At 55.3% G+C, this 16,813-nt stretch overlaps 4 protein-coding genes across 4 annotated transcripts; 2 read left to right on the forward strand and 2 right to left on the reverse strand.

Annotated features, from left to right (window-relative positions):
* Window positions 1-5,086: 5,086 nt before the first annotated feature.
* DICSQDRAFT_127560 (uncharacterized protein) lies at window positions 5,087-7,030 on the reverse strand (the record flags this gene model as incomplete). The annotated part of the gene is made up of 2 exons (XM_007366506.1): window positions 5,087-5,266; window positions 5,324-7,030. 2 exons carry the CDS (start codon window positions 7,028-7,030, stop codon window positions 5,087-5,089), a joined length of 1,887 nt encoding a protein of 628 aa, XP_007366568.1.
* An 863-nt stretch (window positions 7,031-7,893) lies between these two features.
* On the forward strand, window positions 7,894-10,902 carry DICSQDRAFT_161922 (uncharacterized protein). Its single transcript, XM_007366507.1, has 3 exons — window positions 7,894-9,740; window positions 9,795-10,115; window positions 10,194-10,902. Exons 1-3 carry the CDS (start codon window positions 8,097-8,099, stop codon window positions 10,506-10,508), a joined length of 2,280 nt encoding a protein of 759 aa, XP_007366569.1. The 5' UTR covers window positions 7,894-8,096; the 3' UTR covers window positions 10,509-10,902.
* A 741-nt stretch (window positions 10,903-11,643) lies between these two features.
* DICSQDRAFT_107141 (beta-lactamase/transpeptidase-like protein) lies at window positions 11,644-13,736 on the forward strand (the record flags this gene model as incomplete). Its single annotated transcript, XM_007366508.1, has 6 exons — window positions 11,644-11,934; window positions 11,985-12,220; window positions 12,275-12,383; window positions 12,437-12,685; window positions 12,743-13,110; window positions 13,168-13,736. 6 exons carry the CDS (start codon window positions 11,644-11,646, stop codon window positions 13,703-13,705), a joined length of 1,791 nt encoding a protein of 596 aa, XP_007366570.1. The 3' UTR covers window positions 13,706-13,736.
* Window positions 13,737-13,883: 147 nt separating this feature from the next.
* On the reverse strand, window positions 13,884-15,808 carry DICSQDRAFT_170879 (uncharacterized protein; the record flags this gene model as incomplete). Its single annotated transcript, XM_007366509.1, has 12 exons — window positions 13,884-13,951; window positions 14,008-14,398; window positions 14,450-14,519; window positions 14,574-14,668; window positions 14,727-14,786; window positions 14,840-14,941; window positions 15,001-15,169; window positions 15,244-15,337; window positions 15,386-15,485; window positions 15,543-15,588; window positions 15,642-15,697; window positions 15,755-15,808. The coding sequence occupies 12 exons, from the start codon at window positions 15,806-15,808 to the stop codon at window positions 13,884-13,886; spliced, it is 1,305 nt and encodes a 434-aa protein (XP_007366571.1).
* Window positions 15,809-16,813: the final 1,005 nt, after the last annotated feature.

The raw sequence follows: 16,813 nt of genomic DNA on the forward strand, positions 1-16,813 counted from the left end.
TGACAATGCAGCCACAGTTTGACTCTCCGACTTGCTCGGGATGCTCGGCTAAGGCTCATCAAGCTGGAGAACGGGGATTCCCCGAAGACCGGCAGGTGTCGGCAAGCGTGACAGATCGTGACCTGCTGTGCGGAGAATTGTCCGAACACTGGGGTCAGGCCCTGTATATCCTGCCTCCATCGCTCGTGTCTCCTTCAATATTTCTCATGTTTGGCACATAGTCTATGCATATGCATCTCCTTTTGCATGCCAAAAATGAGCATTATCGGAGTACAGGAAAGTACATAAAACGAAGGGAATTCGCAGAGGGCGCCTTTTTGTCCGAACACTGGGGTCGCGATAGTAAGGTTGGCCCAACGAAGATTCGACCCCATCACGTGATTATCACGTGAGCTTGCGAGGTCCCTCGCTGCTTTCCCCTCCCTCTGCATTGAGGAAAAAACTTGGATAGGCGGCATGTATGGTACCACAGAGCCTATAGCTCAATTTTATACGAGCCGATACCCCGGAATCGCAGTGGAGGGGCGGGACACGGACAGTGTGACAGGCGTGACGGGAGGTGTCGAATCTTCGTTGGGCCAACCTTAGACATTAAACTAATGCATAATAACAAAGTCTCCAAAGATAGCGATGTGTCGACGAATGGAAAGATCTGGATTGCGAAACATGCGTCCTAGCTCATACCAGGCTCCTGCGAGACTCACCAAATGAACCCGTCTTACTTAGAACTTAAGTGATTTCGTCGATTAACTCTGCTCTCTTCGCCACCACGTAGACCTCGAGCTGGGACTGAAGCCGCCCTGCACCCATTCGCCGACGACCCCCGTCGTCGCGCGGTCCACAGCTCCTCCAACACCTTTCTCTAGCCCTATGTTGCCCCTCGGAAACGCTTCCCCAAGTCGCTCCCCTACAGTCTTCGCCACGCAGCGTTATGCACACCCATCAGGAAAAAAACTATTTCTCGCGAGCCCCCCACCGGAGTTCCCGAACATTGCGAGACCCCACCAGAGCTCCCGAGCATCGCGAGCCCTCTCGAGTCGTGCCTATCAGCTTGCGAGCGCTCGGAAGCCCAGCCGAGGTTCCGAGGACGCCGTCAAGTGATGACAATCGCCCGCTGCTCCCTTTCTACTCATGGGACTTGTCCTGCACCTGTAGAACCAGTGTGTACACCGCCGGGCGAGAGCGATAAGTGTCAGATATCGTCGGGAGAGGCCGATCACATATCGTCGGCCATATCGAATCTCTATCCACGGGGTACCTCCCATCAATATAACATTAGACCTTCTTGATCCCATACCGCTGATCCCATATGCCATTCAGGTCGCCCCTGTCTATAGTCCATGTTCTCCCCTTTATCGACTCTACATGGTTCCGATGGCGCCCGTTTGATTAGCTGCCGGGTTTTACGCCAGCTTCCGCCCACAATCCCTCATGTTCGAATAATCGCCATCGAATCATATAGGTGTAGAATTCAAATATGAATATATTGAGCGTGTTACAGACTACATAATATGTACAGGATGCGTGTTACACGGAACGACATGGGATACTGGCCCAACACGATACCTGGTCCCCTCGGACGCCCTCCTGTTCTGTCTCCTTCCCGCTGTCCTGCTCGCGTGAGCATGGCGAGTCTGGCAGCCGATGTTGCTGGTCAGCAGATGTACAAATCGAGGGATTCCAAAAGCACGTACACGATTTGCTCGACTCACCTGCTCGACGACACCAACCCCGGACTCCTGCGTGTCACAAAGCCTGCCCGCTTGGCTGCTGGCCCCATATACTGAGACAACGCTAACTGCACAACACATAAGTCCTGCGTGGATCAAGATGATTCAAAGGGCAGAACATACCAAAGGAAAGGCGATGTGAATCACCGAATCTTCCTCCTCAATTGACTACTATACAGAATGATGAGCAACTGCCTTAAAGGGCGTACCACACGCAAGGGATAGAGAATGATGGCAGAGACGAACCGTACTGGACCAAGGGATGGAGATGCAGGTAGACCACAGGTGCAGTGAAGGTCGAGGATGGTGAGGACAAAGATGATTCTTGCCGTAAGTCCGACGTCGTCGAAAACTTTATACCTCGCAACAAGCCCAAACCTTCACGTGTCCGCCGGAAAGCGGAAAGATTGGCCGAGAGGCGATGGCGTGCTCAGACATATACTTGATGCAGTTCACAATATCATCACAGTATGAGCCCGGTATGAGAACAATGTCAGAGAGGAAGTATCATAGAGACAACGGGATGAGACTTCATCGATGTCAGCCACCATGTGGCACCAATATAGGCGGCTGATACCCATCCCGTATGGCGCGCATCTCGGTCTTATGATATTGGACATACGTGATCTATAAGGTTGCCTCCTAAGACCATTTTGATATCTGGAGTCGCCCGGCGGTGTAGTCGCTGCCATGCAGAATCTAGTCACAGGATCTCCTCTTGTGCGAGTAGAGCAGTACAATAAATGCGCAAAGTTTTCAACGACCGGCCCTAAACCCCACGTGGCAACATCAACATGCCCGTTAATGCTGGCGTTGCCTCCACTACTTTGACGTCTTCCCCCCTCCTCCATGACCCCACTCTGTCGTCCGGTTTGATTCATGGGCTTTGAGTACCTGAGCTCGCTGTGAGTGAACCATCAGAGTTTATTGTGAGTTTTTCATCTATCAAGCCCTGCTCGTATGTCTCCTCGGTTTATTAGACTGCGGTACCATTAAATTCTGGTCTATTCTTGATGAGTTCATATTGGTCTGCAATGAGTAGATGGTAAGCCATCGTTTTGCTTGTGTTAGTTGCCCCATAGACTCGTGTTGGTGTAGTTGTGGTGGCAGTGGCGTTGTACTGGACACCCATACTGTGCAAGTCACAAACGCAGCGACGAAGGTTGCAAATGCCAAGCTTGAAGCGTGCACAGGGTGGACTGACAGCGAAGATGAGGCGGAGCAAGGTCGCTTTGGACTCGGACTCGAGGGAACTAGTGTACTACAACGATTAGTAGCGTGGCTTTTATACTGCGGGTATTATAGTCTTTGAATGATATTGGTTTCTGTGTTCATATGGATGATTCGTGAGGGGCGTGCATGCTATGATACCATGTCTATCAATGTCTTGATGCCCGCTTGGGAGTACTCGATAGTACTCGAGAGCTTCTAGGTAGATCTCGTGCGACCTCTTGAGGCGCTAGTGGGAGCTATGCTGGTCTCCATAACAGGGTACTTGCCTCGACTGTCTAATCGGTCTCTGGAGCATCTATACCTCTTTCGAGGCAAGTATAATTTTTCCTGATGCCCAAACGAACGCCCATCGAATGTTGCACAAGGACACACATACCCGAACGCGTCGTGGAAATCTGAACAGCATTTCTCCTCGCCAGCGTTCGCGCATTACCGTCGCCTAGAGTGGGGTGGACACTGGGGCCACAAGACTCGCGTGCCAGATGCCTTCAGCCGTACGATTGCTTCGCCACGTCCAGTCGGCTCGGATTTCCCGTCGTCTTGACTTGCTATCACCAGACTAGCACGTTCGTCCATAGCCTTTGACATGAAATGCAGGTCGAAATCTGATAGCGGAGGAAGCAGAAACGCAGGCTCCCTCAAGGAAGTGTCATGGGATGTCGACATATGTGCACTGTCACCGACGACGAGAGAGCATCTGTCGCGAACAGGTCGGGTGAGCGCTGACGTAGCGGCGAACTCACTGGAAGCGTCGGAGACGTCGGCATTCCCCTCGTTGCATAAGGAGGCCATCTCTACATCCAAGACCGCAGACAGACCGTAAGAGGAGGAAGCAGAAGCATCACAGGGGCCTGAGCTGGGAACGAAGTCATGGCCACAAGAGCTAGAGTCATTGGTAGAAGTCGCCCTAGAAACAGAAGTAGCCAGTAGTCCAGAAACAAGGTCGTTGTTGAGGATCGGCGCGACGGAGGAGCTAGAGGTAACCGAAGTAGACGCAGCATTGACCAATGGAGCGACAACCCCGCATCTCGCCTGGCGTGCAAGGTCCCGCAGCCTGACGCGAGAAGCAGCGGAGAGCAAGCTGCCGTGCATCCTCGCGTTGCCAGCAGATACAGCTCGCATCTCTGAGACGGCAGAGAAAGACGAGGTTGTTGCCGGCGTCTTGCCCACCATAGCCAAAGAAGCTAGCATCGACTCTTTCAGGATAGCCGAATCGGGCCATCTGTTCGCCTCAGGAGCACCCCGGCTTGACGCTAAAGGAGATTCCATAACAAGCTCAAGATGCTCTTGACCGCGGGCCTTTCCTTTGTCAAGCGTCCTCGTCCTAGACTCCTCGCTCGAAGATAAGGGCGGTGAGAACAAAAGGGCGCTCCAGCGATTTCCGTTGCGCCAGCCTGATCGATACCGAGAGACTCTGGGAACGGCATGGGAGCCAGAGGAAGCAGCGGACGGAAGAGTAGGACAGGAAGCGGGCGCAGAAATAGTCCGCAACTTTTTTGCTGGCGTTGAGAAAGAAGGCTCTCTCTTCCTCGCTTTGGGTTTGCTTGTTCCACTGGGTGGCATAGACGCTGATGATGCCTGCTGCGAGCGCACGCGTGGGGGAAGCAGAGGGTTCGAAGGAGCGGTCGCAGCTATAGTAGCATAACTTGAGTGCAATACGTAAGCTTGAGTTGGTATAGAAGAGCCAAGACTAGCTGGACGTACGATGGACGAAGGCCTTCACCTATGACGTCTGCCACCATACCAGCTGCGTCGGATAAGGAGCGGCTACGAGTGACACTGCCCTCGCCAGTCAGGGCTAGAGAGGCTGGAGCGCGGACGTCTTGCGTCAAAGACGAAACAGAGGGCAGTCTCACTAAGACGACATTCGTTGTGGAGTGGGGATGCTTCGAGCTGCGACTTCTACCCAGCTCGCACACAGGTACTCTGACATGCGGATCGCTTTGCAACGGGGGATGACGCTCTGCATCGACGATATTGCGCTCGACTCTGGAAGGAATCGGACCGATGGTATATTGTAGCTCGTGTATCACCTCGTACTTATCGCGAGGCAGGCCTCTATAGCGGATTGAAGTATTACGATCAGCAGAATGCGACAATCAAGAGGGTTAGGACGCATTGCTTCACCTATCCGCAGAGTGACTTTCCAGAAGTGTATCCGTGACCCGTTCCATCCGCCTACGCTCCCCTCGAACATCTTCGTCAAGCGGCAGTGGCTTGTCTAGGAGTCCTACGGCACAAGCCAGACCTGCGTCGGTAAGCGCGACTTGCTGACCGGCGATGCCAGTGCGAGCCACCAATATCTGAAAGACAACGATACTGAGGACGTTCGCATTGAGTTGAACAGCGATGTTACTCACCCTGCTGGTGCGACGAATATGCGTCACCATAGGTCTCGGGGAAGTAGCTACCACAGGAGGCTGAGTTGGCGCAGACAGAAGCACGGATGGCTCAGGACTGGCGCTCACGGGTACCACGGTTGACGACGAGCTCCGTATAGGATACGCAGATGGAACCGGCAGGGAGGCCCCGGCACGAACCACCTCGCATGCATCGGACGTAGCTATATTGGCAAGAGCCGGGCCCGGAGAAGTCATCCTGGCAGGAGTAGCACCAAGGGCCGCACAGATAGGCGCCACAACTAATGTCTCTTCAGTATCCAAGGGCAGCAAATCCGATGACGACGCTGGAGGCGTGTTCCACGTGGGCTCCATCAGACTCTCATGGTATGTGTCCGCATTCGTGCAAGATGTAGCTAATGCTGGCACGGCGACGCCGTCGTCGGAAGGTCGGGGTCCGGGGCTGACGTCCAAATGCCATTGGGTATCCGCCTCGGATGCGGGCTCGCGATCCAGGCCCAACGGAGCTATGCCACCGAAAGCAGGAGGCACAGGAAGCGCGGGGATCCCAACGCCCAAAGAGTGATCGGAGACGCAGGTCAGGCCGCCTTCAGGGCCGATGTCCTCATGCATATCAGGAGATGCATTGAGTTGGAGGGGTTCATGGACCTCGGAGGGAGCACCTATCAGCGACCAACCGGAGCCGAACGCAACGTGAACATCAGGGCTGGACGACGGAGTGGTGCCTTCGGAGCGAGCCTGCATCTGGAGGGTTAGGTCGTGAGTGTCCAAACTTGCGAACCGTCCATGGATACTCGAGAACCATTGGACGCGAGGGGTCCCCGAGACGGACCGATCGGATTCTCCCGGCTCACTGATCTCCGTGATACTGCTTAGCATCCGGGCGTGGTACTGAGGGACGTCTCTATCAACTTTTGTGCCCGCCGCTTGAGTGCTGTTTGGTGGCACGTCGTGTCCTGCGAGGTGGGTGCTTTGAGCTGCTTCTGGCGAGACGAGAGATGGAACGACCGTAGATGTAAGCCCTGAGGGGAGAGATAGCGGGGTATAGCTGGAGAGCAAGGTAGGAGGGACTGGCTGTGAGGAAGCAGAACCAGCCGTTGCTCCAAAGTTGACAAGATCGCCAGACGGAGTGGGGGAAGACAATGTCGGCGTTTCGCCAGATTTGTCTGACACGGATGCTGCATGCCATCGTTCTGGAGGGTGGTAGGAGAGGCTCGTTTCGAGACACCCATCAGAAGGCGTCACGAACCTAGGGTTTGTGACCGGATCGCCTGACCTCCTAGACGCGTTAGAGTTCGGCCCCCAGTCCAGTGCGGAAGTACTAGCGACGTCCCACAACAAAAGCAGTGCCAGAGTCGCGAAGCCAATCGCCCAGACGACGAGGGAAGGCGCTGCAACATTGTCAACGAAGTGGGTGCGGATCGCTTCGAGAGCTTCCAGACCGGGAAGAGGCGTGTCCGAGGGCAAGGTGACGGCCTCTTGTAACCAACGTAGACCAAGAGCGCATCTGACGCTTCGTGCATGTCCAAATAGTCCATCAAGAGCTTCTTGGTTAAGAGCGGCCGATTGAAGGTACTTCGGGGCGTATGTCTCGGTGTTAGCGGTCGTGCTACCCCAGGCGATGTGCAAGGGATCTACGCGCCAGTGGAATAGAGGTATAAGAGGTATCAATGAGGCTAAGAGCGCGGTCAATTGCTCATGAGGCATGCTGCAATAGGGATATGCTGTGAGGGTTTCGCAACAGAATATGGTGGAAGAAAGGCAAGTAGTGAGCGGCCCAGGTGGCTGAACTGCGCGCGGTTCAGTTCCTTCACAATCCCAACCACCACCACCCCCTCTTCTTCACTTCGTCTCGACGTGAACTCCTGCAATCAATAACCGTCTCAATAAGTACTGCGGACGTGCAACGATGCAAGTACTAGGGCTGCAAGTACGAGCGGAGCGGCAGGTCCACTTCTACTAGACAAGTGACCTGCGTCCACAGAAGGAACCTTCAGCGTCGTGAACGCATTGCCATACAGTGCGTAGGTAGCAGAGTCCCAGGTGACCCGACGTTAATATGACAGCTGTCCCAACTGTCAAGCCGTGTCGTGGACGCTACGAAGGCCAGCACCATGTCTTGGAGTTAGTGAATCATTTCCAACGGAGCTTCTAGCAGACATGGCCTGTGATTGATATTCGAGATTGAACGGTCGTGGCTTGCGTTTTGATACAGGTAATATCGAGGTCGAGGTATTGAGAGGAAGGTTCGCCGTATCTCGACGATGCATCGAACACGACATCAGCATTCTCTCAGACACGAGATCGGATTCGGTGCGCAATTAGAACAACAACCTCACGTGTCGTGCGTGTCATACCCGAGACATGGGAAGCTTTCCGCAGTTTCTAGACACATCGGTTACACGAGGACAAGACCATCCCAATCCGTTCGCCTCGCGGTCAGGGGTGCCGAGGCAGGCGCTCGCCCGAAACTTGATGCCCTGGACAGTCTGTTGTATTCTGCTTTCTGGTTCACTGTGTCGCCTGCGCCCTTGACGATGGAAATCTGTTTTTCAAGGGGAGCCGGCGCCACTGAGGACAAACAGGGGCCAAGCTGGGACCCACAAACCGACTTATATCGTCGAGGAGCCAGGGAAGAGACTCCAACCAAACATTATCGCGCAGAGCGCGGCTAGAGTCCGGATTTCTCCTTCATTTCCCTTTCCCCGTGCTTCTCCCCATTCTCACCATACACGGACGCTTCTCTCCAATTGACGACCCACGCACGCACAACATGGCTGGCCTCAACACCTTGAACCCGATCCACGCCCTCCCTCCTACGCCCCCCTCCTCCGACGTTCCTTCAATCATCAAGGCCATCGACTCGCCCTCCATTCTGGACTGCGAGCTCTTACGGCGGCGATCTTCCCCGAAAGTCGGCCCGCTCTCGTGCGCCCCCCTAGACGCCTTGTCTTCCGCTGAGATCTACAATGCATCCCGCCGTCTCTTGGGAATCCTCGATATAATTGATGATCCTTCAGAAAATCACAACACAAACATTGTTGCACAGCCTCCAGCCACACTAGAAACATCTGCTCCACCCGATCCTACTGGCCAAGCTAACAGTCATAACGACCCTAACGCGATCCCCGCACCTCGCCGCCCCTGCGCCACGCCTCCACCGCCGTCCTATACCATGCACATTCCTTCGGTGTCAACACAGAGGTCTCATTTTTCCTCTCATCGCTTCCGTTCCCGCCGGTCTCCCCAGTCCACCATGTCGTTCAAGGTCGCGGCACCTGTGCCTCGAGTCCCCCTTGCGTCCGTGCTTTCGTATTGGGGTGCAAATCATGCACGCCCCAGTCCGGTTCCGGGTACCTCCGTCGCTCCCGCGGATGTCAAGATGGAGGTGGATGCGGGGGAGATGGTTCATGGCGATAGGCTCTCGAAAGCGGGCCTTGGCTTGTTGCTGGGGCTCACCCCAAGCCCGGGACCACACCCGCGTGCATATCCCGATCCTCATACGCATACGAATGCACAAGCACATGCGAAGTCGCAATCACAATCGCGCTCTAGGCACTCGCGGCGCCTGCGACGCCTCGCTCCCGCAGCGCTGCAGCTCACGCCGTCTACGCCCCGCAGAGCTCTCCTTACGCCCACGTCCCCCTTCACACCCGCGCCCGCACCTGTCCCGGCAAATATGCAGCATACTCCACCGTCCGAACTGTTCGCAAACATCCCACTTGCGACTTGCCAAGATCTCTCGTCTCCCTTCGATATCGATCGCATTCCTGCAATCCCGAGTCTCGATTGCTCGCAGCCTCCATCAGTTTCTCCTCCGACCGATTGCACCCCCGGCCCGTCCGTCTCGTCTGCTATGGCTCCCATGTCCACCGATCCGACCTCGCTCGTGTTCCCGGCCGGGGACTCCCAGAACGCTGCCAGCTACGCACAGACACGCACGCACGCGAACACAGACATCAACGCCGCAACGGAAGCTACCGCAGATACGTGGCACGTCGACCTCCTATCCTGGCGGCATACCGTGTCCCGTGCGCTGGATAGCCCGCTCTCCCCTATTTGCGTGCCGAAGTCCGCGAAATGCACCGTTCATAGAGCATCCTTGAACATGGCGTATACCGTTCCCGCGACCCCGCTGAGAGCCTCTATTGGCGAGTTGACAGGAAGCCTGTCGCAGCTTACCCCCGGCTTGCCTCACGACACTGCGCCACCGGCACCCCCGCGCATGGGGTGCAATCCGCTTCCGGAGCTCCCTGACCATCTGCACTCTTTTGCTCCTCCTCCTCCTTCCTTCTCGTATGAGAGTTCAGAGCAAGCTGCGTACCCGCAGCATGCAGACTTGCGGTTTGAGCTAGACACCGAAAGCCTTGCTTTGTGGGGGGAGAAGTGCTCCGAGACCATCGCGCGCGCCTCTCTGGTGAGCAGATTTATGATCAACTCATTTTGTGTACTGACTGTCTCTGCGGAGCAGTCACTGCGCTCCTGCGGCTTACTGCGTGATCCTGATTCGATTACTGCGCTGTGCGACGACCTCCGGGTAGCGTTCGCGACGGTACAACGAGCTTTGGACGGCACTCCAAGGGACTTCGTCATGGACGGATCAGAAGAGAGGCAGACATGGTACACCAATCACTGCAACGTCGTGCACTCGCTCTACCGTAACATGCATCAATTCTACATGCTCGCGCGACACGTCGAGGATAAGCCCCCCCGCATCCACCGCCTCGAGGGCATCCTGAAGAAGCTCGCCACATACCAGGTCAAATTCACAGATCTTGCGCGGAGGGTTTTGGTGCGTCTTTGCATCTCTCTAGCCACTGTGTCTCCCGGCATCGCCGCGATTTCTCGCTGACTGGAATATTTGCTACAGCTTTCGCACGAGAAGCTTCGTTTGCTCTCACTGAGGACCGAACTGACGAACGCGCGCACCCTCGCCCGTGCGCAGGCAGCCGAGGAGCGCCGCCGCCGAAGGGAAGAGCGTACGGCGAGGCAGGAGGGTCGCATGCGTCGGTACGCGCTGCGCGAGGAGATAAAACGCGTGCGGGGCACGATACGCACGATGCGCGACGCTGCGCCTCATCTTCCGGACGAAAACGTCTTCCGCGTCCTCGACGAGTACGAGGGGGGCGATGATGTCGACATGGATGGCGTGTACGACGCCAAGTGGCGGTACAACGCTCCATAGCTCAGGGGAGAGGTAAGGATGGATAGACACTCTTCCTCTCGTTGAGCCGTGAGCGCGAGATATGGTTTAGAGGAGTGGCTTACAAGCGGGAGACACGAGGAGATGAAGTATCGGGAAAGTAGTCTCCAGGACCTCTTTTCTTGATCTTGCTCCGGCCCGTCAGGTAAGCGTGCTTGACCAGAGACGTGGGGGCCCCAAGATGCTTGATTGGTTTATCGCAATCTCTCCTAACGTTTCTAATCGCGGGGATAGTGTAGCTTCGTACACTGTGCCCGCTCAATGCGCCGGTGTTTCGTAGAAGTTGGACGACGACCTTCACGACCTCACGGCTCCATCAGGGAGTCAATGACCTTCAATGTATCGGTAAAAATAGTAGCTCTAATTATACATACATCAAAGCTTTTTGTCGGAGGTCTTATGCTCCTACACTTTCGATGCGCGCTGGATAAGCACGTCCGGCACACGGGTAGTCTTGGTCTTCAATATCAGCGCCTGTGTGTAGATTAGAAAATTTGCACGGACCATGTCTTTGTCCGCCTGCCCTAAACTTGCCGCCTATATAGCCCCGCCCCCTGCTTTCGCTGTTCCCTCAGAACATACTCAGCTAGGATCTATTTTATAGGTACTAACTCGAGTCTCGCATGTTTACACATGCCACATCCTTCGAATCCAGTCGATGACACCAGCGCCCGCTCGTATAACCGAGAACATGGCCGCCTTGTGCGGTCTCGAGGACGTTTGGTACACTGCTGGCATATCTCTTCGGAGCTGTACCTCGGTGGACCAGCGAGTTGGGCGTATGTCTGATGGATTATAGCATACAATAGCGTAGTATGTGGAATATATCGTTTAAGCTTGAATCTTAGCCAATGGTTGTTCTGCAGTCACACAGTTTAACACAACTCTCCGGAGTCTTTTCCCGCTTGTAACCCCATCCAGGTGGCTGAATGTGTAGGAATTTGGCATCAATGGTAGGTCTTGCGAGGATGAGGAATGCACCGAAGTGTCCGGAGCGCTGCCGAAGTAGCACCATATAATTGGGAATGACGGAGCGACGTGATCCCCGTAGCAGCGCCCATATGCTTATGAGGACGAAGTCGTGCTAACCGCGTCGTGTCGTACTACAATAGTCAACATGCGAGCCTCTGTTATTGCTCTCTGGCTCAGCGGCCTAGTTCCGCGAGTAGTCGTGTTGACGACTGCCCAGACCTCTGGGGAGCAAGCGGCTTTCTATGTCCCGCATTCCTCCGGAAGGGTCATCACGCCAGCAGTCTCCGCGTTCATCGAGGATGCACTTGCTACCTCAACCATTCCCGGTTTGGCTTTGGGAGTTGTACGCCTCGATGAGAATCGTCAGCACATGGTTGAATTAGAAGCATGGGGAAGGCAGACAGAGGAGGGCGACGGGGACGATTTGACTCCAGATGTCAGTGTCCTTCTACCGCCCACAATTCCCACATCTCATCCAATTTCTAGGCCCTCTTCGCGATCGCGTCATGTTCGAAGTCGTTCCTGGTGACCTCGCTAGGGCTTCTCATGGACGACTTCGCGCAAGGGCGTAACGTGACGCCTCTTCCATCGGGGATATTACGGTTCGATTGGGATACGAAGGTTCGCGACTTGCTCCCGGACGAGTGGAGTCTACACGACGAGTGGGCCGAAGTAAGTTTGAGCTTGCGTGACGCTTTCTCGCATCTATCTGGTTTGCCGAGGTGACAATACACATATCCGTGTGCGAGCATGCGACTCATCAACAAGGTTTGTAGGCACGATTTTTCGTACAAGCCCGGAGATACCGCCACAGAAGTGCTCTGGCGGCTGAGACACCTCTTGCCTGCCTATGAGCCGCGCGAACAATGGATGTACAATAATCAGGTGCGCGTCCGTTCTCGGAGTGCACAGATATGACCTTATCGTCAAGATGACAGATGTACATGGTGGGGGCACACATCGTCTCCAGGCTTTCTAACATGTCGTATCAGTCCTTCGCCTCTTCGCGCATCTTTGCGCCCCTACACATGAACTCGACAACATTCTCTCCCTCCAAGGCGGCAAAGACCGGGCGGTTGACCCAGACGTGGACGCGAGGCGTGCGTCGCGTCCCATTTTGGTTTTCGGACGAAGTTGCCGACCTCTTTGCCGGGGCTGGCGGCATCATCTCGAGCGCGGAGGACGTGGTAAGCAATCGGGACTTCGTAAAGATCGGGGGTTCAGGAACTGAACTGCGACTACAGACGAAATGGCTCGCTGTGCTTCTTAACAAGGGAGTCGATCCCTTGACAACTGCCACAATCATCCCGGCCTCCGTCCTGGAGGCTATGACCACGACTCGTGCTGTGGTCAGTGGTATCCCAGAGGGGCCCTTATCCATCATAGGGTACGGAATGGGCTGGTTCCGGATGGCCTATAAGGGACACGACGTGGTGTGGCACTTCGGGGCGATCCCAGGATTCTCACTGCTTGTCGCATTCCTACCGCGTGGCAACTTGGGCGTTGTGCTCCTCGCAAATATGGACGAGAAGCAGGAGAACAATATGAAGATCTTATATCGGGTGATCGATGAGGCTTTGGGCCAGCCGCAGAATGCTGAGGATGAAGTTAGGTCAGTCGTTTTGTTTCTCGCCTGTTTTTTGGACCTCATGACTCTTCCAATGAGCAGTGTGCCCGATACTTTCAGATACAACATACCAGCGGTACCAGGACAGGGTGGGATAGGATCAGAACCCTTGCCGTTGACCCTAGATGCCTACGCCGGCACGTACGAGGATCCCCTCTATGGCAGCATCACCTTCTGCTCGCCGTTGAGTACATCTGAGTACTGCATACGCGTCCTAGAAGACTTCGCATCAGTCGACAGCTCCTCGCACTCTCCTTCCTCGCCCAGCCTCCTCGCGGCGTGGCCGCGGGTGTGGTCGAGCCATGTCCGGCTCAGGCATTCCACGGGGACCACATTCGCGCTCATCTTCCCACGACTCTTCCCACAGGGCTATGGAAAGAACACGACGCCATTCGAATTCTACGATTCGCAAATCTCGGTAGGGAGAGTCAAGTTTGTCGTCGAGGGAAAGGAAGACGAGCGACGGGTGGTCGGCTTCTCTTTGATCACCGATGAGCAGGCCGCTGCCGCACGGGTGGCGCGGTCCCAACGTGGAGTTCGGGAGGTTGGTGACGCGTGGTTCACCAAAACCATATCTTAGCGATAACCAATGCGGAGTTGCTCCTCCTTACCCCCGTAATGTGCAACGAGGAAACGAGTGTCACATTGAGGCGGATACCCGAAGGTATCCGAGAAGCGTATTGTACACAAACACCAGACTTTCCTTCCGAACATGGAAGGACTGGCACCGAAGCACAAGCAGGAGTCAAGCGATACGGTCATACAGCCGCGAGCCCTACATTCTGCCGCTTCACGTACCAGCGCTTCTGCGGACCGTCCATGATGTCTGCAGCACAGTCAGACACTGCGTCTCAAGGGCAAAGCTCGCGCAAAACCACGCACCGATCGGAGAAGTGAAGTTGTGTAAGAACGGATGTACGTTGCTTAGACTCTCGTTGTGAGCCGCAAGCGCGCCCTCCGTCAAGCCCGTCGGCGTGGGGTCGACAACGCGGCCAGCGATGACAATCCCGGATGCGACACGCCGGTTCGGCATGAACACCGCGCTAGGGCTCTCGCTGAGCGTAGCGCTCTTCAGCGCGGGATACTCCTCGTCGAGCGTCGGGGGATACTCGGGCAGCGGGCTGGCGCCGGACATTGCGTAGCTGAATCGCTTCGGCCCCGGGGCGTCATCGGAGAAGCGCGAGTACTCCTGGCCGGCGGTGCGGGAGCGCGACTTTTCGCGCGTGGCGTGGCGGGACTGGACCTCGCCTTCGACATTGCGGGGGAAGAAGATCTGAGAGGAGGTGAGCGTGTGAGCTGGCCATGTGAGGCGATTAGCACGTACAACGAGCGTGATTGCGGAGGAAACAACGCAGCCGACGGCTGCCACGGAAGTAAGAAACTCGGTCCAGAAGCTGTGAACATCATAAGCTGGTGCAGCGGCTAAGGAAGCTAATAATACTACGTACGGGCTCTCGTTGACGTGCTGGTGTGGACGCACGCCATCCACCGCGAGGACAAGAAGGGGAACTACAAACAGGAAGCGGAATAAAACCCGTATGCACTGCATGCGTGCGATGTCAATAAAGCCAGGATGTATCACGAGGCCATGTCTCGCTTACGTTCAACTCATGGAATGTCGTCAGGCGGACGATAGTACGAATATCGACGCCGCTCCGTTTCTATGCGGAACCGTCAGCACAGTTTCAAGCCAACGTGTTTCTATTCAGCCCACCAAGTTGCCGATGAACTCAGGGAATGTCCACAAAATTGGCATGAACCAAAGCGTGAGTGACAAGCTGCCCAAACTACCCGCCAAGAACGTGTACGCTTCGCACTGCGGAATGGAGCGATATTAGCGTCTGACGCTACACTCACTCACAGCAGCGCGCGCACCTTGAGAGGATCCGACCGCGTGAAAATGGTAACAAGTGGCATGTACGTGACCGCGACAATCGAGCCGACGATCCAAGTTCTGAAGTACAAGCTTCGGAACCAGTCCTGCTGTACCGAGCCAGAGTTGACCAGGAAGAGCCAAAAGCAGAGCTCTTCCAGATGCGTTACCCTGTGGCGTACGGGGAATCAGTCTCAGGGTCTTGTCTCCCGGACGCGATAACATGTGAATCGGAGGCGACGTACATTTCGAGTGACCACGAGATCGTGAAAAGCAGGTAGAGAGGAAGGATGGCAGCCTTGTGCGTTTGTGTCCACAGTTGCCATGGTACAGGGATGACTGTTGGCACGAGTGAGCTGAAATCTACTACCGCGTGGTATCACTTACTGCCGGAAGGAAGAAGCTGCACAAAGCCCTCCTGGTACTTGATGGCTGCGAACCCTATGGCGTACGCTATAATCCCGGGGACACTCAACAGATACGTATACTGAGAAACAGCCGGTCATTATATTCTGACAAGTCGCGGAAGGAAATGAAGACATACTGTCATCAGTCGTTTGAAGGCCCCGGAGTAAGGACCGTTGTTCAATCTACAGATGCAGATCGGTCAAAACGTCAAGTTGGCTTGTGGCGCCTTACTTACTTGAGGCACTTGAACCGGTCAAACTTCCATAGGTGAAAAACGAGAAACATCCCAAGCTGTCAGTGCAATAATGAGTTACGAGCTACTCTTATGCGATAGTACCCAACGCGCACCAGAGTGGACATTATTGACCAGACTAGGTAGGTCGCCGGCGTCGTGTGGGACATGTTGCAGAAGTATTATGTACAATGAATCGAAGTCGAAGCAAGGATTACTGTGAAATGACCGTTAGTGCCTGTCCAGAGGAGTTCGAGTTGGTCGCCACAGAGGTATGAATTGCGGCGGGAACAACGCCTGGATGGTAATATGAGGAACACAAGACTCCGACGCATGGGTCTCCCTGACATGATCACTGATATGGAGTCTGCCAAAGCTTGGAAACAGCGCGGATGGCATCGATCCATGATCACACCAAGCTGGGAAACGCTCCGATAGAGAGCTTCCCCGAGCCCTGTGGCGTACATTCTTGACGTAGGCGGTAGAGGGACCGTGGAATGGGAAGTAGTGCTAATTCTGGAGCCCATTGGGTGTCACTTCATCAACGCGCAGCCCTCGGTTTGCATCTCGGCCCCGGAGCGTCGAGCTTATCGATGCTGGCAAGCCACAGTGCCCCGCCATCGACAATTGAATCATATCACTTGCCCCGTCTCAAATGCACATCCCCGAACTCCTCTCGCGTCTGTGCCCATCTTGACTTGTAAGTCATGCCCTTCTTCGAAGTTCCCAACTGCCTCGAGGCCCAACTTGCACGAGCTCCCTGATCTCTGAGACAGGCGAATGAGGATCGCTGCAGCACACAAGTGAGTGCAGACAAGAACGTAGGTCCCTGCGCCCGAGCGCTCACAAGGACCACGAGGTTGGACAAAGTAGTCGAGGAGAGAGACATGAAACCCGCGTACAATGCCGTAGTCGCGGTCTTCGTGCCTCTCACCGAACGACCTCGAAAGCAGGAAGATTCCCGCGCTCGGTTGTCGCGTTGAGGCCATACAAGTGCCTTCCGAAGCCACAGAAAGCCAGGATCAACTTCAAGCCGCGTACAGCGGGGGAGGCCGACTTCCGGCCGAAGTTGGACCCGCGACTGATGGCAAAGAACGCAGGCTCTGCCCAAAACACTCGTCCTCAGTCGTTTGGAGGACAGCGCAGGCGATCGGGCATAGAAACCCATACTCTGG

This window comes from Dichomitus squalens (genome assembly GCF_000275845.1).
Source record: "Dichomitus squalens LYAD-421 SS1 unplaced genomic scaffold DICSQscaffold_18, whole genome shotgun sequence".
NCBI classification, from domain to species: Eukaryota; Fungi; Basidiomycota; class Agaricomycetes; order Polyporales; family Polyporaceae; genus Dichomitus; species Dichomitus squalens.